The sequence below is a fragment of the Ambystoma mexicanum genome, chromosome 2p, assembly GCF_040938575.1.
Source record: "Ambystoma mexicanum isolate Mex_15411 chromosome 2p, UKY_AmexF1_1, whole genome shotgun sequence".
In the NCBI taxonomy this organism is placed as follows: Eukaryota; Metazoa; Chordata; class Amphibia; order Caudata; family Ambystomatidae; genus Ambystoma; species Ambystoma mexicanum.
The window spans coordinates 70796942-70819063 of NC_090923.1; the positions used below are offsets into that span (position 1 = coordinate 70796942).

The following is a 22122-nucleotide window of genomic DNA, read 5'->3' on the forward strand; positions in this document are numbered from 1 at the left end:
TACCCTAAAACATCCCCACCCAATTACCTGCTAGACCAATGCTTCCTGCTCTGGCTGCCGATCCCCATTTTAGTGTTCAAGCCCGATAACAGCCTTGTGCTCTCCACAAGCAGAATGCTTAGCTCTGGCAAGGCTTCGTATAGCAGGCCGTTACTGGCCCTGTAAGCTCCCCGATGCGCGGGTGATAGGTTGAAGCCTGCTTAGTTGAGGTGACAAAGTCGAGAGCGCGGCCCGGCAATCATGAAGGGTTTGGCAGAAACCAGGGATGGATGAGGGAGGACTGGATCGGCTTTAACTGCAGGAAAGTCAGAGTCTTGCTGTTTGGGGTAACACCAAATACGATTCCTGTCTGCATGGCCAGAGTAAATGGGGCAAGACCGTGGGAGATGACGTCCATGGTTTGGTTGTGATCCTATGGCAATGCACAACTAGAAGTGTAGGTCGATATAACATTCCTTTGGGGAGGACGCCCCCCCACTAGTAAGGTTGCCCCACCCAACACAAATTCTCTAAAGGAAGGCCCTAGCCAACCATTTAAAGCAGTGGTCTTCAAACTTTTTTGGCCAGGGCCCCCCTGAGCAAAATTTGGGCAGGTCGGGACCCCCCAGAAATGCCAAATGGACAGTATATATTGCGCGCCGTCACCTGCTCCCATCAAAGTCGCTGGGCTCCCTCATCCCACTCCTACCCAGTCGCTGGTCTCTCCCCACCCCATCACACACCCAGGGCTCTCCCCACTCTGCTCCCATCACTATCCCATGGTTCCCGCCCATTGTGCTCCCACCATAGTCCCTCGGTTCCCCCATCCCGTTCCCAACACAGTCTGAGGGCCAGTGGCGGCTGGTGAATCTTTTTTAAGTGGAGGGGCATTAAGGGGAGGTTCGGGGGGGTTTCCCCCTGTGAACTTTTTTTAAATAATAGGTTAAAATGTTGCATTGTAGAGCATACTTTTAACAAAAAATGGGTAAATAGCCAAACAGTTTGCAATTGTTGCTGGGAGTCCAGGGGGCAGGCATTGATATTTTATTTCTATCGCGCTCGTACACAAGTGTTTCAGAGCGTGACAAGGCAAGGGAGGGGAACAGAGGAGAATAAAACAGCGATCTTACTAGGCCCAGTGACATTGAGAACGCGCAAGTGTGAGGGGAAAAGTGCATGGAAGGGGGGAGAAGTGGAAAGTGCGAAGCAGAGGAGAAACAGATAAATAACAATAAATAAATAATAAAGGCAACAAACAGTGGTAGTGCAGCCAGCAATTTGCAAGTGCTACGTTTAAGGCAGCAGACAGGGTAGGTCTGATAAGTGCAGGAAGAAAGATGGTTCTCCTCAAGTTTTAGAGTGGCAGGGTGCTGTTCCAGAGGGAGGCCCCAGCCGAAGACGGAGATCTACCCCCAGCTCGTTTCTTTGATAAACGACTGACCCTGAGGGAGTTGGAGGTAGAGGAGTGAAGAGCTCGAGAGGGGAGGTATTTGCGGAGGAATAGCTGAAGGTATTTTGGACCGAGGCCCCAGAAAGCCTTGTGGACAAGGCAGAGGGTTTTGAATGATAGATGTCCGGTAAAAAGATACCATCCCTGTCCCCTGGGCCCCACTGGTCCTAACACAATGAACATGATTATGTGTATATGCAAGGCGCTGCACATTCATACAGCAATCACTCTATCATTCACATGAGCATCCATCACCATACACTCACTCATAACGCATCCATACACATGTTTAAATAAAAACAATGAACATAAATGTACCTTCTGCATTGGCCTGTGTGTGGGTGCTGCTCCAGCTGCTCTGTCCGTATGTGCGAGGAGGCGCAGGAGCTCCCCCTCGGACATACAGACATGCAGTGCCCCAGCCAGCATTTCCAATGAGCTATGCAATGCTGGCGAAGCAAAACGCCCCAGCACTTGCATGGCTCAGTGAGCATGTGCGGCTGGGGAACTAAACTGAACTGTCAAAGGGAAACAGTGTTTCCCTTTGACAGTTCAGCCAGCCCAGGAGCACTCCATTAGCTGGATAAAGCAGCTGAGGGAGTGCTCACTGTTTCACTGGGCTGGCTCCTTAGCTCCTCCATAATAGGTGAGGGGCCACTATGCAGTTAGTAATGTTGACCATTGTTGCTGAATATATCACAATTTACTTACATTTTAACACAAAGCACCCCTTTGGGTACTATTGAAACAGTGGGCTTCATAACTACTCTGGCGGTAGCTGTGCCGGTAAAACCGGCACGGCTGCCACTGGAGTTGCATCCGGGTCTGACACCCGCGAATGGGCAATTACTAAGTCATGCCGAGTTAGGCGGACATGATAATTGCCCTTTCGAAGGTGCCGGTAGATCCCCATTCCCATTTGAGCCCCATATGGCTCAAATGGGAAGGGGGAGCTCGGATGCACCGGCACCGTTAATAACGGTGCCGGTGCATCCGACGAGCTGAGGTCAGACCTGGCGGGGGCTGTCAAGCACCCACGAGCACAACTCTTACTATGGCGGAACGGTAGCAACGGTGCCGGTAGCTTACCAGCACCGTTGTTACTGGTCCGCCATAGTAGTAATGAGGCCCAGTCTGTGACTAAAGGAATGAATATCCATTTACAACTGTGGGCCACTTTTTCATTGTTGCCTGAGACAGTTTCATGCTTCAGCCCGCCCATGTGGGCCACACCTGCCCATTTCTTCCAATCTAAAAAAAAAAAAAAAAAAAATCTTTTTTCATGCTGAGCTCTCAGGGCCCCCCTGGGATGCACCCGCGGACCCCTAGGGGGTCGCGACCCACAGTTTGAATACCACTGATTTAAAGCATTAGAACTCCCAATGTGTGTGCTCCTGCTTCCATGTAGAAAATATAGGAATGACTGTCCGTCCGCCCCACTCTATTTAGAGGGGCACCTGCACCCTACAGGGTCTGGTGCTTGCTATGAGAGTACCGTTTCCAGAACTATTCACTGATGCTTCCTACATTGATAGCATGACTCATATATAAGATGTCACTCACCAGACCACCATCCAAAAAAGAAGCTTGTGACTTAGCTCACTGTGTGATGCCTGTGCTGCAGAGGCTGCTGAATAAGCTACTTGTCACATTGTCAAATTCAGCCAAGCATGGCTCACTCTCTCATTCTGCAATGCAGAGATCGGCCCACTAGTTACCATTCTGACTAGTTAGCAGTTGTTCAGCTACACAACTTGTAAAGGGCTTAGAATCAAGCTGGCACCCTCCAGATGTGTTGGCCAGCTCCGATTGGTCCTAGCCAACATATCTAATCGTTAGGGATCATTGGAGTTGCATCTCAAAACATCTGCAGGCTAACTGTGTGACTAGACACTATACCGCAGGTATTGGGGGCTATTTGTGTGCAGCTGTTGCTGTTTATTACATTATGGATATCGATGACAAATGTCCCCATGTTATATATGACACGTACCATCATACCTGAAGTTTTACCCAGCAACCCTGCGCAGGCTGGGACTTTCACACCAGTACAAATGACGGTAAAAGCAGATCTACAAGTCCCAGAATGCATAGTGTTTTATATGTTCAAATCAGAAATAGCTGAAGTTGTCACACATGACACAATGCCATTTGGCAGTGATTCAGTTAGACATAACAACAATTCTCACATGACAACACAAAATGGCATACAATGTGAAATGACAAGGACGTCAGCTATAAATCTCACAACTGTACACACCATATGTTTGAGCTTCAAACAGTACACAGTAATACAACACAAAACATTTCATAGCCGCAGACTTAGTGAATGTAACCATTTCATAGGGCACTTAAATATGCAAGCTAACATTATCATCTTGGGCTTCAAGCAGGAGGTGCCAGAAAAGGTGCCACACTGGAGCGTACAATCATTTTTAGAGCCCTCCAGGCAGAGTAATTGGCAGGCCTTTGTTAACAGTCTGGTCGGTCAAAATGGTTTCATTGAAATGATACCCCATCTCAAAAGAGTGCTTCATGCCGAGGTCCTTCCACTGTGTCACTAGGAGCCCCTATTCCCCAATTTAATGATACCAAACTATTGACGGCCGAATGAGTCAGAATTTGAACAAGTGACTTCTGGTTGCTCACAGGTCGGTAGAGCAAGTACTGGCTGAGCTATCGTACTGGGTAAGATCATCGAATCATTTGGGAAATACTTCTGTGTTGGATAAATGAGTTTATAGTCATTGTGTCGAATGAGATAGCAATGAATGCCATACCAGAGGAAAAAAAGCATTGAATGCATTTTTTCATGTATTTTTTTTAATGGGGGCGGGTCCCCCTCCCAACCCTCTTGTTTTTAACCTTTAAAACCCATTTTAATTAAACTAAACCCTTTACATGAAAAAATGTGATGCTTTTTTCCCGATGCTTTTATTTCCGTTGCTTTTATTTCCCGATGCTTTTATTTCCCGATGCTTTTATTTCCGATGCTTTTTTTCCCGATGCTTTTTTTCCCGATGCTTTTTTTCCCGATGCTTTTTTTCCCGATGCTTTTATTTCCGATGCTTTTATTTCCCGATGCTTTTATTTCCCGATGCTTTTTTCCCGATGCTTTTATTTCTGATGCTTTTCTTCCCGATGCTTTTATTTCCGATGCTTTTATTTCTCTGGTATGGCATTCAATGCTATTTCATTCAATGCAATGACCAGATACCGATAAATGCACTCTCTTAAATGAGCAAAAGTTCCATCTAAACTGCACCCACACATTCTGAGTTGGCCCTTCTCTGAACCCCTAACTATGTTGCTTGCCTTTTCCGGTAGAGCTGCGCTAATTCCACGTGGAAGGCCATAATTGAGGTAACACAAATATCTTCATAAGCAATGTCAAGGAAACAAGTTATCTTGACCATTCCTTGATATCTGCACACCATAATGCAGACATGTGAGTAACGGGGAATTCCCTGTAAGGAGCACCGGTACCTATTCATGGGAGCAGTTCATGTATCACTATATAAACTCCGGCCCTGGGAGACATGGGGTTAAATGCCTAGGTATTACATCATCCCATGTCACTGGAAGGACAGGTAGGTGGTGAGTGCATGGTGCGATTATTGCTGGAGAGATGTTTGGAACTGAGACTTAGGTTGACAATATGTTGGGTTCGAGATAAAGGATGGATGCTGGATGTATGCTGGATGTGAATGGATATCCTGTGTGAGTCAACCAATCAGGTACCGGTAACAGAATGATGATGACCAAGGGAACGTGAGCCTCTTCTGTCATGCACCGTGGAAGGACAAATGGGGCAATGGAAGACCATGCAACTACGCGCAGTGCTTGGATCATACCACTATGGTTGGTATTATCACCATATTACGGTATTTATTGAGCTTGGACGTAGCTTCTGGGAGCAATGGAGCACTTTACAAGTCATAGGGTGAAGTACACAGCATGGGAAGCAAATCGCAAGGGATCAGTTCAAGGGAACGGGGCACTAACCATAGTCAATGGGGAGTGTGGGTAATTTGGCAGCAAGGGATCTACAAGCAACCAGGGTAGGAAAAATGGGGAGCAAATCACCCAGTCTTAGGTTTGATGGGGGGGTTGAGGGTGTGTGATCTAGGTGTTAAGGAAGAGCCATTTCAGCATTAGTGCAAGCTGCCAGTCCAACATTTAAGGAATTTGGCCTCATTTAGGGTCAATGGGATAGGCTGGTTAAATCAGTGGGGAAAAGTATGGGATAGTAAAATGGTGCATTGCTTATCAACAATGAAGGCGGCAAATCAAAAGGGGCAAGAGACAGAAGCTGCGAAGCCCACTCACCCTGGTCCGAATCGAATACCTCCACCGTGTTCACAAAATGAGGCCGCGAGTAGAAGTTGTGGGGTCCCGGTTGCTGCAGGCCGCCCAGGCTGAAGAACAAATTCTCTGTCATTGCACAGCTCGCAAAGGCACGCCGGCTGGGGATGCTGGGGTAGCGAGTCCAGCTTTTCATTTCCAGGTCGAAGGCCTCAAAGGCAGTCACGGGTAGCTTCCCCTGCCGACCACCTGCAAGAAGAACGTGAAGAGTCAGAAGAGATTCCCTGCCCAATATTCATAGTGACAAAGCCAGAGTGGACTCGTACATAGATAAACCAGGAGATATACAGACACCTCAATGCCTTCTGATGGCTCATGGAGCTGGGCATGTGTCAACACGGTGCCAATCCGTCCTCAGCTTTACGAGGCACAATATTCACACTTCATCAACTTTGTCCTGGTTTTCCAATAGCCTAGGAATTATTTAAATCCCTTGAAGTCCACAAAGATCGATAACTGCTTTATATCCTTTCAGAAGCATTGTAGTTAGAACCTTTAGGTGTATAAAGAAAGAACCAGAACTCAATCTGGTTCTAAGTGTGCTCTGGTTACGCTCTCCTGGGGAGAGCGTAACCAGAGCACACTTAGAACCAGATTGAGTTCTGGTTCTTTCTTTATATAGTTATAGTATCCTTGTGCCAAGGCTTCAAGGTGCACTCCGACATCATAAACTTGTAATTCAACTAATTCTGAGCAATTCTGTGCCCACCCTTACTCCCTTAGAACCTTTAGGTCTATAAATAAAGAACCAGAACTCAATCTGGTTCTAAGTGCGCTCTGGTTACGCTCTCCTATGGAGAGGGTGCAGTTTGGATGTTTATAGTTTGGGCTAGGGTAAGCGGGCTTTTAGTCAGAAGACATAGAATGGGAAGGAGTAGAGAGGGGTGATGTTGAATGTGGATAGAGTGGGTGAGCCAGCTAGGCGATACCCTCTTAGGGGTATATGATATGATATGGCATTTATAAGGCGCCCATACACATTTCTGGGCGCGATGAGGCAAGGGAGGGGGAAGAGAGGGAAGACAGACAGCAATCCTACTAGGCTAGGTGTCATTCAGATCGTGCAAGTGCATGGAAAGGGGGAAGGGGGAAAGTGCGAGGGAGAGGGGGAGGGGGAAAGTGCAGTACATGGGATAAAGAATAATAACAATAAGTAAAGTACGGCCAGCTGGTGGCAAGTGCAAGGGTAAGTGCAGACATCCGGTGTCAAGTGCTGGTAATGGGACTGTAGGGATACAGAGACAGTCACGAGTGCGTGGGGTTGCCAGGAAGGCAGTCCAGGTGTCCGACTGGCTGTGGAGGGGACCTGGGACCAAGAACAGAGGGTGGACAGGTAACCAGTGCAGGTTTAGCCAGGGATTCAGCTAGGGAAAAGAGGAGAAAAAGCAGAAGCAAAGAGAAAGGTTTTGAGGTGCTTCCGGAACCGGAGATGGTTCTCCTCAAGTTTCAGTGAGGCAGGGAGGCTGTTCCTGAGGGAGGCCCCAGCCGAAGCTAGAGATCTACCACCAACTCGCTGCTTGGAGAAGCGACTGACCCTGAGGGAGTTGGAGGCGGATGAGCGAAGAGCTTGAGAAGGAAGATATTTAAGAAGAGAGAGTTGAAGGTATTGAGGGCCCAGGCCCCAGAAGTGTAGAGGCAAGAAGGACCTCACCGGGAGAGATTCCCCCTCTGGGGCAAGGACTCCTGTTCCTGTGAGAAACTCCCTGAACAAAGTCATTAACATCCAAAGACATGAAGAATAAATCAACATTTGTCATTGTCAACCAAATACATCATTGTTGTCTTTGAAAGAAAACTTAAAGAAAGCTAGAACAAAGAAGATCATTGAAAACATACTGAGTATGAGTCCAAAAGAAAAAAAGGACTTCAATAAGGTACCGGGGAAGCCCCATGAGAATGTCCTAAAACTGAGAGGTGGGGCCCAGGTACGAAAGGGAGCCTGAGAGTATGAAATCAGCTGTCCCAGACCCACTGACGGAGTTCTGAAGGCACAGCATCCGATGTGAGAAAGAGAAGGGAAGCCGCCAATGCAACGTGTTGGGAAAGGGAAGAAATGCAGAACACGGAGGTGAAAGGAGGACGCACCGAGAGGCGTCCTGAGTCGGAGTGAAGGAAAAGTGGTGGCTTAGATGCTAGCCAAATGTGGTGGACCGGTATGCCCATGAATGACTCCGATCCCACATTTGCAGAGGTGTTGCAGAGTAAAGTGAGCACAGGTAGAGCACAGAAGCAGTTCGTACCAGTCCTGAAGAAGCAAAAAGCCATTCTGACACAAGGAGAAGATCCCAGTCTATTAAGGACACCAGTGACGTAATCCCCATAGAATACAGGTAACGGGAAAATGGGAGACCCGAGATTGAGGCCAAAGTGAGTGAAAATCATTACCGGAACGCTCATACTCGTCCCAGTCAGGACAAAGCTTTAAGAATACTTGAAGAGAATGAGAATCGTTACTGGAATGCTCATACTCGTCCCCGTGAAGATAAGGTATTGAGAATACCTGAAGAGAGAGAATCACAACTGGAACGCTCATACTCGTCCCAGTCAAGACAAAATATAGAGAATACTGGAAGAGAGTGAGAATAATTGCTGGAACTTTCATCCGTCTTCCAGTCACGAAGGAAGAGAGAAAGAATATTGGAACTTTCCGAGTTGTCTCTGTCAAGATAAAAAGCGGGCAACAAATGGTGGAACGAGAGAAAACCAGCGAACGAAACCATTGAGACCTGTGAAAATCCAATTTCTAAACTATATGAATTGATGAGACTGGCTGTTAAAAACTACTTACAAACCCTATACTGAACTGAACTTGTGAAAACCCGACCATACAGGAGACGGGAGCCATCCTACTGTGCTCTAGTTGTAATAGTGGTTGGGTCAGGATAAGTTAGGTTTGGACAGTGGACTGAACCTGATTTGGGATTATCACCGACGAATGATGAGCACCTTAGTTAGTTTGTTAGGTAGGGAACACCCTTCGTATAGGGAAAATTAGGAATTTTTACCTTTTCTTTGATATACCACTAGAATAAAATGGCTACTCAGAGTCCGTGCTCGTCTCCTAACCCTCTACACGGCGTTAAACGAAGGTGGCTGCTCTATTAGTGACCAAGCAAAGAGCATTTTCAGTGGTCAGAATGAAAAGGCGAGTGAAAAAGAGAGAGAAAGGAGTTACTTCGGAAGCAGGATATAGAAAGCTGGGTATGAACTGCTGGATCAAGGAGTTTGGAAATAAATTGAAGGAGCGCCATAATTGTCAGGGGAAGAAGAGCCCACAGTATGCTTTAGAAAACGGGTAGAAAACGGTCACAAAAGCTATCGCTCAACATGGAAAGAGATACAAGACAGAGTAGAAGACGTATTTGTATTTGTATTTATTGTTTTATATAGTGCCTTAATCCAAGGCGCTTTACAGTGAACAGCAGAAAATACATTAAATATTGAACAGTAGAAGCAATAACTGTAAACATGAGTCAAACCAGAAAATCAGTGTGTAGAACAATTTACATATGAGAAAGAAGAGGAGAGGAGGGGGGTGGAGAAGGAGGAGGGGAAGAGACAGTAGTGAGTAAAGTGAGTGGTAGGAAGAAGGCAGATTTAGAAGCGAAGGGGAAGATAAAGAGAAGGGTACAAGAAAGGGAAAGAAGTGTGAGAGAGGAAAGGGGATCAGGGAGGGGAAAGAAGAAGAAGATATAGGTGGGGGAGGAGCGGATAGAGAGAGGTAGGGAGTTACAGTGCAAGGGGGCAAGGAGCTGAAAGGAACGGAAACGAGAAGAGGCACAAGGGGGTGGGGGAACTGAAAGTAAGAAGAGATCAGCAGAATGAAGGGAGCGAGAGGGGGAGTAAAATGAGAGAAGAGAGGAGAGGTAAGAAGGAGCAAGGTCGTGAAGAGATTTAAAGACCAGACAAAGGACGTGAGAAGATTGCAGGAGTAATGGAATGGGGAAGAGGTTGAGTGCAGGGGAAGAATGAGTATTTTGAAGACAGGTGTGAAAGCAGTCTCTGAAATGAAAGTAAAATGAGACAGAGATTCTGATGAAAAGACTTTAGAAAAAGAGGAATTCTTAGGACTCTTAGCAATTCCCAAGCAGTGGTAAGCATTTCTCTTCTACAGAAGTGGGATTATTTTCTAATTATTGAGCAAAATGGCTTAGCAAATGTTCAATGACAGTGTATTTAATAATTCACATTTTGTGTGCCCTGTACATGGCTGGGTATGGCTGTTAAATGCTCACAAGGAAGAACTTTGCATTCTCAATCAATGCTTAAGAAATTCCACCGATTTTAACTAGGGGAGGGTGCAATAGAGACAAAAACAGGTGAGCGAGAAGGGCAGAAGTGTGTAGGTCTGAAGACATAGAGATGGTACTAGTCAAAGGCTCTGACTGGTCATCAGAACTGCTGCTGACGGTCCAACATCGGTATATCATTAGGAAGAGATATGGTGCAGGGCAAGCTACCTGTGTAAACAGTAAGGTGTTGGGCACGCTGTCAATCATCGGGTGAGGGGTCAGGCTGCCTGCTACTAGAAACTCAGAGCATCCTGAGAGGCTGTACCTTGAAGGAAAACTGCTGTCCTTCCATGCACCCTCATAGGCCTTAGGCCTGTGCTCAGCTGAGCCACTCGGTTGCTGTAGGTGACGGGAGAGTGTGTCCTGGCCCTTTCCTGGTGAGGCAGCCTTCAGCCTTGCCTCCGAGCACCGGCTGGAAGCCCGTTCTGCCAATATTTGCTTCTTCTTCTTCTGGTGCTCGCTGGACAGATCCTGAGATTTCCCTATTGACCACAGTTTATGAACACACCCCAGCAGATTCCCTTTCCCATTGGAAGACTCTAGGCCAGGGGTCTGCAACCTTCGGCTCTCCGGATTCTTTGGACTACAACTCCCATCAACTCTAACAAGCATAGTCATTAGGAATAACATGGGAATTGTAGTCCAAAACATCTGGAGAGCCGAAAGTTGCAGAGCCCTGCCCTTGAAGCAAACTTGACCTTTTGCCAGCTCAGGGAGAGAGAAAGGGCAGGGTGCGGGGTGTGGGGATGCCATTCCAAATGGTGGACGGCCAGTACATATTTTAAGAACCAGTGTTCTCCGGTTAGATCTGTGTGTTTATGGGGAGCCTACACAATTTCATGCCTTGTTGAAAGACTTTTTCAGATAATAAATACCATTGTTGGAATAGGCAGTGTTTCTGCCAAGAGACGCAAATTACACGGATGGCGGTGTGAACAGCGGGTGACAAACTGGCCCAGAGGCGTGTCATTCACCTGCGATAGATAATAAGGGGACTGCCAATTTTAGGTTTAATGTCATGTGCAAAACTGCCAAGGGAATATACAGAGTCGGCCTAAACCTACAATAGGACACACAGTGGGGTACACCCTCGGTGGAACAGCTGGGCCAAGTAGAGGGATAAAGAAGGTCTGAATCCCTCAAACATAGCAAACATTTAAGACCAACAAAGTCAGAGGCAATTAGGGTTAAAGATTGTAGACAGTTTTGACCACTAGTAAATGTATTCACATACACTTGCATTGAAACAACAATTGTGTGGCAAGTTATTTCAGAGAGATGTTGGACCCATTTTTTTGGGAGAATCATTTTCAACAAAAGATACAGAACCGATTCCTTATCCTATTCTGCCCAATCCAGCCTCATTCGGGGTAAGAGGTAGAACAGGCCATTCATTGTCCTCTGCAAGTCAGGTAGATGCCATGTCATAGAGCATCACGAGGCGGAAGCCGGGATGGTGGCCCCGAAATCTCAGCTCTCAGCTTCTTCTGGCGGGGCCTCAATATGCCTAATATTCAAAAACTGTTCAAGAAACAAGCTCTCTTCCTTTGGGTTGATCTCATGTCTTGACTTCATGGGTAAGATACTGCATGGACTGTTCTGTAGGCGAAGGCAGAGAATTTGCTGTGTCGGGAGAGGGATCGCCTGTATTCTCCATGGCGATACCTTGGCTTATTCGGCAGAACTGTCCGTTCTCACAGGGTATAGATTTCAATTCTATATTGTAGTTTTTAAATCAATATTTGTATTGGGGAATCATTGCACACTATAAGGGGTTGCGCGAGAGCGTTGGATCGCAACCCAGTTGTTGTTATTCTTGATGCAATTTACACACACCAGACACCTGGTAAGGGATCGGGCTGGACACTGGTGGTGGGCATACTGGACAGATTGCGGTAGCTAATGGGTTAAAGTAGAATTGAGTACATCCTGCTCTTTATTTCAGCTTGCAGTTTTACAGTCTTCAAGACTCTTTGGCCATGGTTCACTCTTTCCCTTGAAACTACCCCCTGGACAAATCAACTACCTACCCAAGCGGATGACTCAGTTATTTACCAACATATTGACATTTACCAAAAAGTAAGGCAAAGATCATGGGGCCTCATTCTAAGTGTGCTGGTCCAGTAACAACAGTGCCATTAAGCCTACCAGCACCGTTGTTTCCGGACCGGCACACTCTGAGTTCTGCGGGCGGGTGCCATCCTGCCCTCCAGGTCAGACCTGGACGCAGACTTTGCCGGAAGCACCGACACTGCCGTCCTCCTGAATTTCCATTGAGTCCTATGGGACTCAATGGGAATGGGAGTAACAATTGCTGCCACCTGACTTACCGGACCGCCGGGGCTGTAATGCCCTGATTATTCCGGCAAATCAGGCGGCGGTAATTCATCACGAGTCCAGCGGCAGCCTGCCGGTTTTACCGGCAAGGCTACCTTCGGACTCCTAAAGAGGGCCCATGTCTTTTGGTAACATATGGTGCATGTCCTGCTGCTTGGGGGGAGGGGAAGCAGAAGAGAGAAGCCTAGGCCTTTTTTGGCAAATATATATTGGAGGTCCCCAAATGACTAAACTGAATGATCGCATGTTGAAAGTACTGGATGGCTTCATGGCTTTTCTAAATCCCAAGGGAGTGTGGATCTGGCGAGTCATGACCACAATACATTTGAGTGGTTTTTGGTTATAGACCCTAAAGGCCCTGGCGTTTCTGGTACATGCAGACTGCTGCTAGCTTATAATGTGCCATGATCTGGGTGAACGCTTATGCAATGTGAACATTGTAGAACTATGCAGCCTAAATCAACAGTCATGAAAGTGAATGTCTCAAGCCCGAAGGAGCCATAATGCATAAAGTACACCTTCACATGTCATGTTGCTGCCACCATATGTCAAGTGACATACTGCCATCTCATGTCAGCCAATGCATTGCAATTCTGGAATAGTAAACGACTGCCTCATTTGCCAGGTGTGCCCATCAAATGCTAAGTGCTGTGTTAAATGTCTCTTTACTGCCATCTCATGCTAATTGATGCCTCTTATGCCATGGTTTAGTCAACATATGTCAGTCACAGGCAGCCTCACATGTCCTGGTGCTGACATGCGGTGCCACGTACAGCATCAAATGCCCAAGCCCTGCAACAACACTCCGGTATAGTCACCCACTGTGAGTTACAGCCTCACATGGTCAGCTGCTGACATAGTAAGCCAAGTGCAGCCTCGAATATCCCAGTGCTTTTAGATCCTTCCAGTCATATGCCTGGTACACTCACCTCATGAGAGGTACATCTTCACATGTACAGATGCAGCCATCATATGCCAGGTGCAGCCTCAAATCCCACTGTGCTTCCATCTAATAAGAGTAAATGCATCATATGCCTGGGGAGGTCACCATATCAAAGGTTCAGCCACAGATGTCCAGGTGCTGCCATCATATGCCAGGTGCAGCATCAAATCCCTCTGTGCTTCCATCTAATAAGAGTAAATGCATCATATGCCTGGGAGGTCACCATATCAAAGGTTCAGCCACACATGTCGGGTGCTGCCATTATATGCCAGGTGCAGCCTGAAATCCCACGGTGCTTCCATCTAATAAGAGTAAATGCATCATATGCCTCATATGCCTGGGTGGGTCACCATATCAAAGGTTCAGCCACACATGTCGGGTGCTGCCATTATATGCCAGATGCAGCCTCAAATCCCATGGTGTTTCCATCTAATAGGAGTAAATGCATCATATGCCTGGGGAGGTCACCATATCAAAGATTCAGCCACACATGTCGGGTGCTGCCATTATATGCCAGGTGCAGCCTCAAATCCCACAGTGCTTCCATCTAATAAGAGTAAATGCATCATATGCCTGGGGAGGTCACCATATCAAATGTTCAGCCACACATGTCGGGTGCTGCCATTATATGCCAGGTGCAGCCTCAAATCCCACAGTGCTTCCATCTAATAAGAGTAAATGCATCATATGCCTGGGGAGGTCACCATATCAAATGTTCAGCCACACATGACGGGTGCTGCCATTATATGCCAGGTGCAGCCTCAAATCCCATGGTGCTTCCATCTAATAGGAGTAAATGCATCATATGCCTAGGGAGGTCACCATATCAAAGATTCAGCCACACATGTCGGGTGCTGCCATTATATGCCAGGTGCAGCCTGAAATCCCACGGTGCTTCCATCTAATAAGAGTAAATGCATCATATGTCTGGGGAGGTCACCATATCAAACGTTCAGCCACACATGTCCTGATGCAGCCATCATATGCCATGTGCACATGTTCAGCCTCAAATGCCCCACCACTGTCGCCATATGCACTCCTAGTACAGTTACCACAGGGTAGTAAAATCCTCACATGTCCAGGTGCTGCCATCATAGGCCACATGCCACTATGATGTTATCTTGTGACATTTAATGCCTCTTATGCCTGTTATAGTCACAACGTGTAAGGTGCAGCCAAACAAGTGTGTCAGTGCTGCCAACCTATACTCTTCTGCAAAGTATAATCACCATATGTGAGTTACAGACTCACACGGCTGGGTGCTGCCACCCTATGTCAAGTGCAGCCTCAAACTCCATATGCTGCCTTCTTGTGCCAGTCAGCACGCTGCATGACATGTATGGTTATAACATGTAAGGTAGAGCCTCACATGTCCATCTTCTACCACCCAATGTCAACAGGAAGCATGATCCAATACTGAGATATCCAGCCAGTCAATGACATATAACCGGAATAGCCATCATATGTAAAGTAGAACCACACATGCTAAGGTGCTGGCAATACATGCTAAGTATCGCCTCAAATACCAAAGCACTGCTATGGAGGTCAATGCCTCATATGCCTCCTATGTTAACTATATGTAAGCTCCATCCTGGCATGTGCAGGGGCTCCCACCATGTGACAGGTGCAGTCTGAAAGGCCAACCTGTATAGATCAAAGCTCATACCTGGCATGAGTGCCAAATGTAGGTTATAACCGCAAGTAGTCAGATGCTGGCATTATATGGCAAATGCATGATCATTCGCCCAGTTCTGCCTTCTTATGCCACACCATGAAAGGTCACCACGGGTGGTAAGATACAGCCTCACGAGTCCAGGTGTTACCATACTACACAAATACAACCACAAATTAGCCTGTATAGAAATATTATTCCAGCCAATGCCTTATGCAGAATGTATAGTAGCCATATATAAGGTACAACCCACCCTATGCACAGTGCAGCCTCAAACGCCCTATACTGTCACTCTACATTGAGTAAAGCGATGTAAGGCATGATTGGTCGCCAATGCCATCTGGCATTACAGGGAGTTGATGTTATATTTTATCGTTTAAAGCAGGGATCCAACTCAAGAGCAGAGGAGCGCTGCACAGGGAGTGGGTACCTAGTGTTCGGGCTGGCATCTTTTAACAGTAGTCATTGGTCAGGTGTTGTTGAAAAAGCTATATTTTCAGAGATTTGCGAATTGGAGAATGTCTGGGACATTCCGAAGCAATACCAGTATCGCGTTTTAGAGGGTGGGCGCGCGACAAGAGAAGGTTTGTTTGTGCGTCCTCTCTTTGCCGAAGAGTTGTGATTTGAGCTGTTTGGTCGATTTGCTGCTTTTGGTGCTGGTCATGGCATATATCGCAGCAACTGAGCATGTGAATCTATAGCTTGCATGGGATTTCGGATCTCGGGAGGATAGCTATGGGGGAATGCGCTCGCTTTGGAAGTAAGACTACACGGCGCAACACAGGTTTGATCTCAGGGTTCGCGTTTAGAAACCTCTGGGTATTAAGCACGTTATAAATAGCCAATTATTTAAAAAAAGTATTATAATTATTATATGTCCATGTGCTCCCTTCCTTCCAACTCTGCTTCAACCCCTTTCTCTTCGCCCCAAAAACTTGTACCTTAAGGTACCTGTCATGAACACCATCCAAGTGTTGCCAAGCGCCGTCAGCAGCGCACGCAAAAGCCCTTAATCCATTCTCTTGGAGATACCAGCTTCTAGGAGGTATGTGTGTCTCCTGGCACCACCTCCATGCACTTCCCCAGAATCTGCAGCAAGTGTCCCTCCTTCTGCCTTCTCCTCTTCCTGATCAGTCTGATCTGGAGGAGGTGCTTACACTCCTTGCCATCTCCAAGCTCTTAGCAGGTTTTAGGAAGATGCTGGCGAGTTAGTGGAAGGGCATAGGATGGTAACTGCCCAAAGGAAACATAGCCTATTCAGTTTTTGGTGCTGCACTTGCACCCCTCTACCAGGGGTGCCAACTGCAATGGCAGAGGTACCAAGGGAGTTGCCTACAGTACCAGCCGGTACCAGATAGAACACCGCATGGGTAACCTTGGGCGCAAAGGTCAATTACTTTTCCTGGAAGACAATGGACTATCAAAATTTGGGAGGGCAAGAAAAGCCTCTTGAGAGAGCCTTCAGAGGAGGGCCAACACAAGCACTCAAGGCAAGGAGATTGCATTGGATTACATAACCATGACAAATGCAGAGCAGGCCCGGGACAAGGTCAGTAAGGGATCGGGCGCAGTAGAGGAGGCCGTAGCAGACACCGAAATGTGCAGTCTTTCAGCCATTGTCTGATCTGAAAATGTTGCCACTCGAAAACATTCTCTTACTGGCAACAAGCAACTTTATTGCAGGTGCAGAAGATAAAGAGGATGGATGTATGTGATTTCTTTGAAAATATTTCACCTAATGGAGATTTCACCAAAACAATTTCACCGGAAAACGGAATCTACTTTTTACTTTTGCTACTTTTTTTTAATGCAGGGGGAGACTCTCCAGAGCCTCCCTCACCCCTACCTACCCTAATTTATACCCTTAGCCCATGTCCCACCTATTATGCATTACACATATACCATTTCCCCTACCATTTTCTGTGAAATTCTGAAGTCTCATTAGGTGAAATGGTTTTAGTTTGATAAAACCATGCAGCAATGCCTTAACAAAATAGAGACTTCCAACCCTCAAACAACCACAAACTTTATTGGTGTCTAAACTGTGAGGGTGACTTTGAGTGGGAGTAAGTGCTGCCATCCCACAGACCACAGCTCAGCAGGAGGACATTTCATTAGAAGGGTCAACAATCTCCACTTCCTTTCACCGAAACACAATTGGCAGTATGGTGGCCAGCATTTCCACAGTGCAAACTTAAATGCTTTGCCTGTCGTCAGTGACCGTCTGCGCTTGCTAGAGACACTTCAGTCGTTGCTGACAGCTGTGTGACCACGGAGGAAACACAGATATTGCGCGTGTGTGTGTCTGTGTGTGTGTGTTTTGCAATAGCTGCTAATGAACAAAATAAAATAATAAAAATTATTGAACTGAACTGGCCCAAGGCAACACTTGTACTTCTGAGCAACACAGTAAAAGGAGGGTAGGGTGTACTGGGAATCAGGAAGAACTCCACAAGGATTATACCAAGCCAGGGGGACCAATGGCCAAAATAGTCAACCACGCCCACAGGATGTCTTGAAGAGGAAAGTATTTAGTCTTGAATGGTAGTTGAGGTGGTTATCATCTTCTCTGATGGTCATGGGTAAACTGTTCCAAAGGCAGGATCCTGCGACTCCAAGGCAGTGTTTGGGAGGAGGAAGATCTTGGGGGGGTTGGAGGGATCTAGTCGAGAGACCCTTTTTTTAACTTTCTTCTTGAGATACAGTAGACCTTTGTTCGAGAAGGCTCTGTGGACAAAGCAGATGGTTTTGTAGTCAATGCGCTCTCTGACGGGGAGATAATGCAGGGCTGGAAGAGCCGGTGTGATGTGGTTCCTGGGTTTGATGCACAGGAAGAGTCTTGCAGCCTTCTTCTGCATCAATTGCAGTTCATGCATAAGGTTATTGGGGAGGCTCGAGCGGAGGCTGTTCCAGTAGTCAAGGCGGGAAACCACCATCTCAGAGCAGTAGGAGCATTTCATACTTGCAAGTTGGTCTGCTGAGCAGAGTAGCATGGTCCAGTTATTGGTACATGCATAGTCGATCTGACCACTAGTTGTGCTGCATACATACGGTACAACCTCAGAGACGGTGAATATTACGCTACGCAGCATCAGGAACTTCAATGATGATCCATTTTGATCGCAGTGTCCCAAGCATTTGGGTGAATGGCTGGAGTTATGATATAAGAGGTGCATCATGGGAGCACAGCTTTCCACGCTCCAAGATGGGATATTGATATTGATATTTTATTTCTATCGCGCTCGTACACAAATGTTTCAGAGCACGACAAGGCAAGGGAGGGGAGAAGGGGAGAACAAAACAACAATCTTACTCGGCCCAGTGAAACTGAAAATGCACAAGTGCATGGGAGAGGGGGAGGGGAAAAGTGCTTAGAAGGGGGGAGAAGTGGAAAGTGTGGAGCAAAGGAGAAACGGATAAATAATAATAAATAAATAAATAATAAAGGCAACAAACAGTGGTAGTGCTAACAGCAAGTGGCAAGTGCCAGGTTCAAGGCAGCAGACAGGGTAGGTCTAATAAGTGTAGGAAGAAAAAGGGAGGGGGGCCTGTATGGGTACAGATACAGACCCCAGTGCAAGGGGTGGCCCGGAGGCAGTGCAGGAGGTTGGCAGGGTGAGCAGGTACCTGAGCCCGGAGGACAGAGGGTGGCCAGGTGCACGGTGCCAAGTGAGAACAGATCAGCAGGGGAGAGGGGGAGCGAAGGCAGCAGAAAAGTGGAAGGTCTTGAGGTGCTTCCAGAACCGGAGATGGTTCTCCTCAAGTTTCAGAGAGGCAGGGAGGCTGTTCCAGAGGGAGGCCCCAGCCGAAGACAGAGATCTACCCCCAGCAAGTTTTTTTGAAGAAAACGACTGACACTGAGGGAGTTAGAGGTAGAGGAGTGAATAGCTCGAGAGGGGAGGTATTTGCGGAGGGATAGCTGAAGGTATTTTGTACATGTGTGGATTCCGGCATCTCCGAGGAAGAGCTCTACTCTGTGAGTGTTTGAGCTGCTAAGAGTTGTTGAAGGATTCTCGCCCTATTACATTCTCTTGCCGGAACATTCACAGTGTTTGAGGATTGACTAATCAGTACTATGAGATCACCTGGATGGATGATAAAGGTAAAAATAATGGGGAATACCGTGGCAGTCCCGATCTCGGGCCAGTGAGACAGTAGACCAACAGAGAGGGCGCTCTGAAGGGAGGCGACGAGCAGTGAACCACTGAAGCGGAGGCGTCTGAACTAGAGTGACTGTGATGAAGACCCTCCCAACGTGGAACAGTGCTAGGTTACATTCAGCCAGGAAGTGGTTAAATCCTTGGTACTTATGAGAACGGATGGAGAGGTGCATGTTTGTGGTCTTTTATAATGCACCCACTGTGACGTGTATCGCCTCTACTGGCGGGTTTTACCGGCAACCCTGTAATGAGCTCCTATGTTGGCTCGGGATGAGAGGAGTTGCTCTCCAAAACATGTGGAGAGCCAAAGGATGCAGACCCCTGTGCTCGGACCCGTCTCTTCGACACATGAATACATCAGCTGTGCATTGTACGCGACGCCGTGAAACTATCAATAAGTGGTGGGTCGGGCGCGTTCACTCCGCCACACCCATACGAAACACGCCAGCCTCCCCCAAGGCTAACAGCTTAAAGCACTTCTTTGCCATTACAGAACAGGAAAAGCAACATGCCACTCACACTGGGCCATGCACCCAAACTGACTGTCCATCCGGTAAAGCCAAGTCGGATCCCTCGGGCACGGATCCACAAGCAGCGCCCTTTCTAGGCATCATTGGTGGGTGTTGCTCTGCAAGCTACGTACCCATGTCTGGGCACACAAATGCCCCTTCTCGGGTGGCTCCCCGAAACCATGGATGGAAGGAAGGCACGCCATCCCATAGTGAAAGGTGGACCCAAGTCTGATTTGCATCTCTTGTTGCCCCTTCTGTAAAACCAGAAATAATAGAATGGGGCCAGTGATTCTGATTGGCTCAAAAAGTTTCATCCATCACTGTTTGTGGTTATTAACAGCGAACAATTACAGGTCAATCCCACCTGCCAATTTAAAGGCCTATTGAGCACCATGCAAGACTCCATAATCACTCACCAGCCACTTGTTTATAATTGACTGATGTAGATTCACACATCGCCTTCCGCAAGGCAGTCAAGACCCTACTCTTCACCTCAGTCACTCTCACTCTAGTTACCACCCATACTGTTTTTGCCACAATGTATTATGTATGCATGTAACTAACTTGTATTGACTCCAAAAAGCGTCACTGATGCCCAATGTAACCAAGCCTTCACATGTAACAGCACCACGATGCATTGGGGCTGTTTGCGTGCTATATAAATCTAAATAAATAAACAAATAAATAGATTCATTTTCTTGAGTTGACTTGAGGTGAAGGAGTTAAAAAGAGAGTGTGAAGTGTTGTATGAGATAGTAGAGTATAATATGAACGAAGCCCTCGCTGAACATGCCGACTCGCACTGCCAGCCGCAACAACCAAACTCCCACTTCTGCCAACTCAGAGTAGAGTGGGCGCTAAAAACATAGGCAGGATTTTCAATTGGCCATGATCCAGACCTTCTTTCATTCTCAAGACTTCAAGAGATCTCCCTCGATAGGCAAAGGAAGATTTGACTGCATAATGCAATTGACACAGATCTACAAATGATATTCCCCGGAAGTGAGGCTTGCAAGTTTTTTTTCGTGAGTTTAGTTTGATGTATTATGCATTTCTTTCATGCCTGAATTAATTAGATGCATATGCTGATGGACGGCAGGAGAAATCAGCTTTCATGCAGCTTATTGATAAGAAGGCTTAGGGGAAAACCCATCTGTCGCGCCGCTGAAACCTCTCGTCACCATTGAATGACTCACAGTTCCTAGATACACTTCCTGGCCTACGGGAGGACTTAGTGCTTTATTTATTTATTTATTTATTTATTTATTTATTTAATTTGTAAAGCGCATATAAAATACGACTTTTTTTGGCTAAAAATGCTTTATCCTCGAAAGAGGAGTAACAATGCATCTAGTGTTTATAAGGCGGCTATGCCTTGAATACTAAGTACACATTTCCAGTTACTCGCTAGTTGCCCATACATTTATCTAAAAAGAATAATGTGGGTGTGACGAAATGACCACTGCTCGACAGGAGTGGAGAGTGTGTAGTAGTTTATAAACTCCTCCCCATCCCGGCACTACTACTAACCAGCAGAGTACTCAACATTCAAGGTGAACCAGGCACAACGTGATTGGTGCACCTCCTTCGCTTCTTTCACGTAGCTTGGACTTGCATGTGCCGAGGGCAGCATATACTGTTCAGGAGTAGTGTGAGCCAGCAATAATGCATCCAAAAGAACAATAGTACCAAAATGAAGAAGTGGTCTATAAAAGTTCTATTAAAATGGGATCGTTAATTAAAGTAAAAGTACAAACACGCTATAAAAGACACCAACAAGTCAACCCTGAAAAGAAATACACAAGATATGCTTTGGTTACAAGATTCAGGGATGTAGGCCACTGTCATTGTAGTAAAGTCCAAAGTAATTTGTTTTACAAATGTTAGGAGTGGGGCCTTAATGGTCACCAGGGACAGAACCACTGTGGTATACCTGGAATTCCTCTTCTGTGTGCTCAGCATCCTTGAGCCGTGCTTCAGGAATCTTTTTTGCAGAGTCGAGTCGATGTCGAGACAGTTGAGTTGGGTTGACCCGAGGTAAAGATGGTGTGATATAAGAAGCAGCAATGGGTTCAAGACCAGAAGGAAGCTTGAAAACATATGATATGTTGATCCTCTCGGTTCAAGGGCTCAATGCTGTCTCGACACTAGGATTCAACTCTAGCAATGAGTGGATTCGACTGGATGCAACAATGTAGTGTGATTCCACCGCGGCCATCGAATCGGAGACACTAGAGAACAGGAAGGTGAGGTATACTTGAGTGATCAAAATGTGTTGCATTAATGTGAAAGGTATAGAACAGGAACACAGCTCTGTTAGTTCTTGTAGTATGGCCAAGTTGACTCAAAAGCAGCTCGAAGTGGGAAACCAAGCCCAAGGCTACTCCTTAAGAGCTGGATTGATGTGCGACG

The 22122-nt window shown here is 46.7% G+C and overlaps 1 protein-coding gene across 1 annotated transcript in view; it reads right to left on the minus strand.

Annotated features, from left to right (window-relative positions):
• Window positions 1-22122, minus strand: part of KLHDC8B (kelch domain containing 8B) — a 1322551-nt gene that overhangs the window by 364606 nt on the left and 935823 nt on the right. Inside the window, exon 4 of the mRNA XM_069643271.1 lies at window positions 5759-5983. Within this exon, the coding sequence (XP_069499372.1) occupies window positions 5759-5983 (225 nt within the window). The remainder of the gene's footprint in view (window positions 1-5758; window positions 5984-22122) is intronic.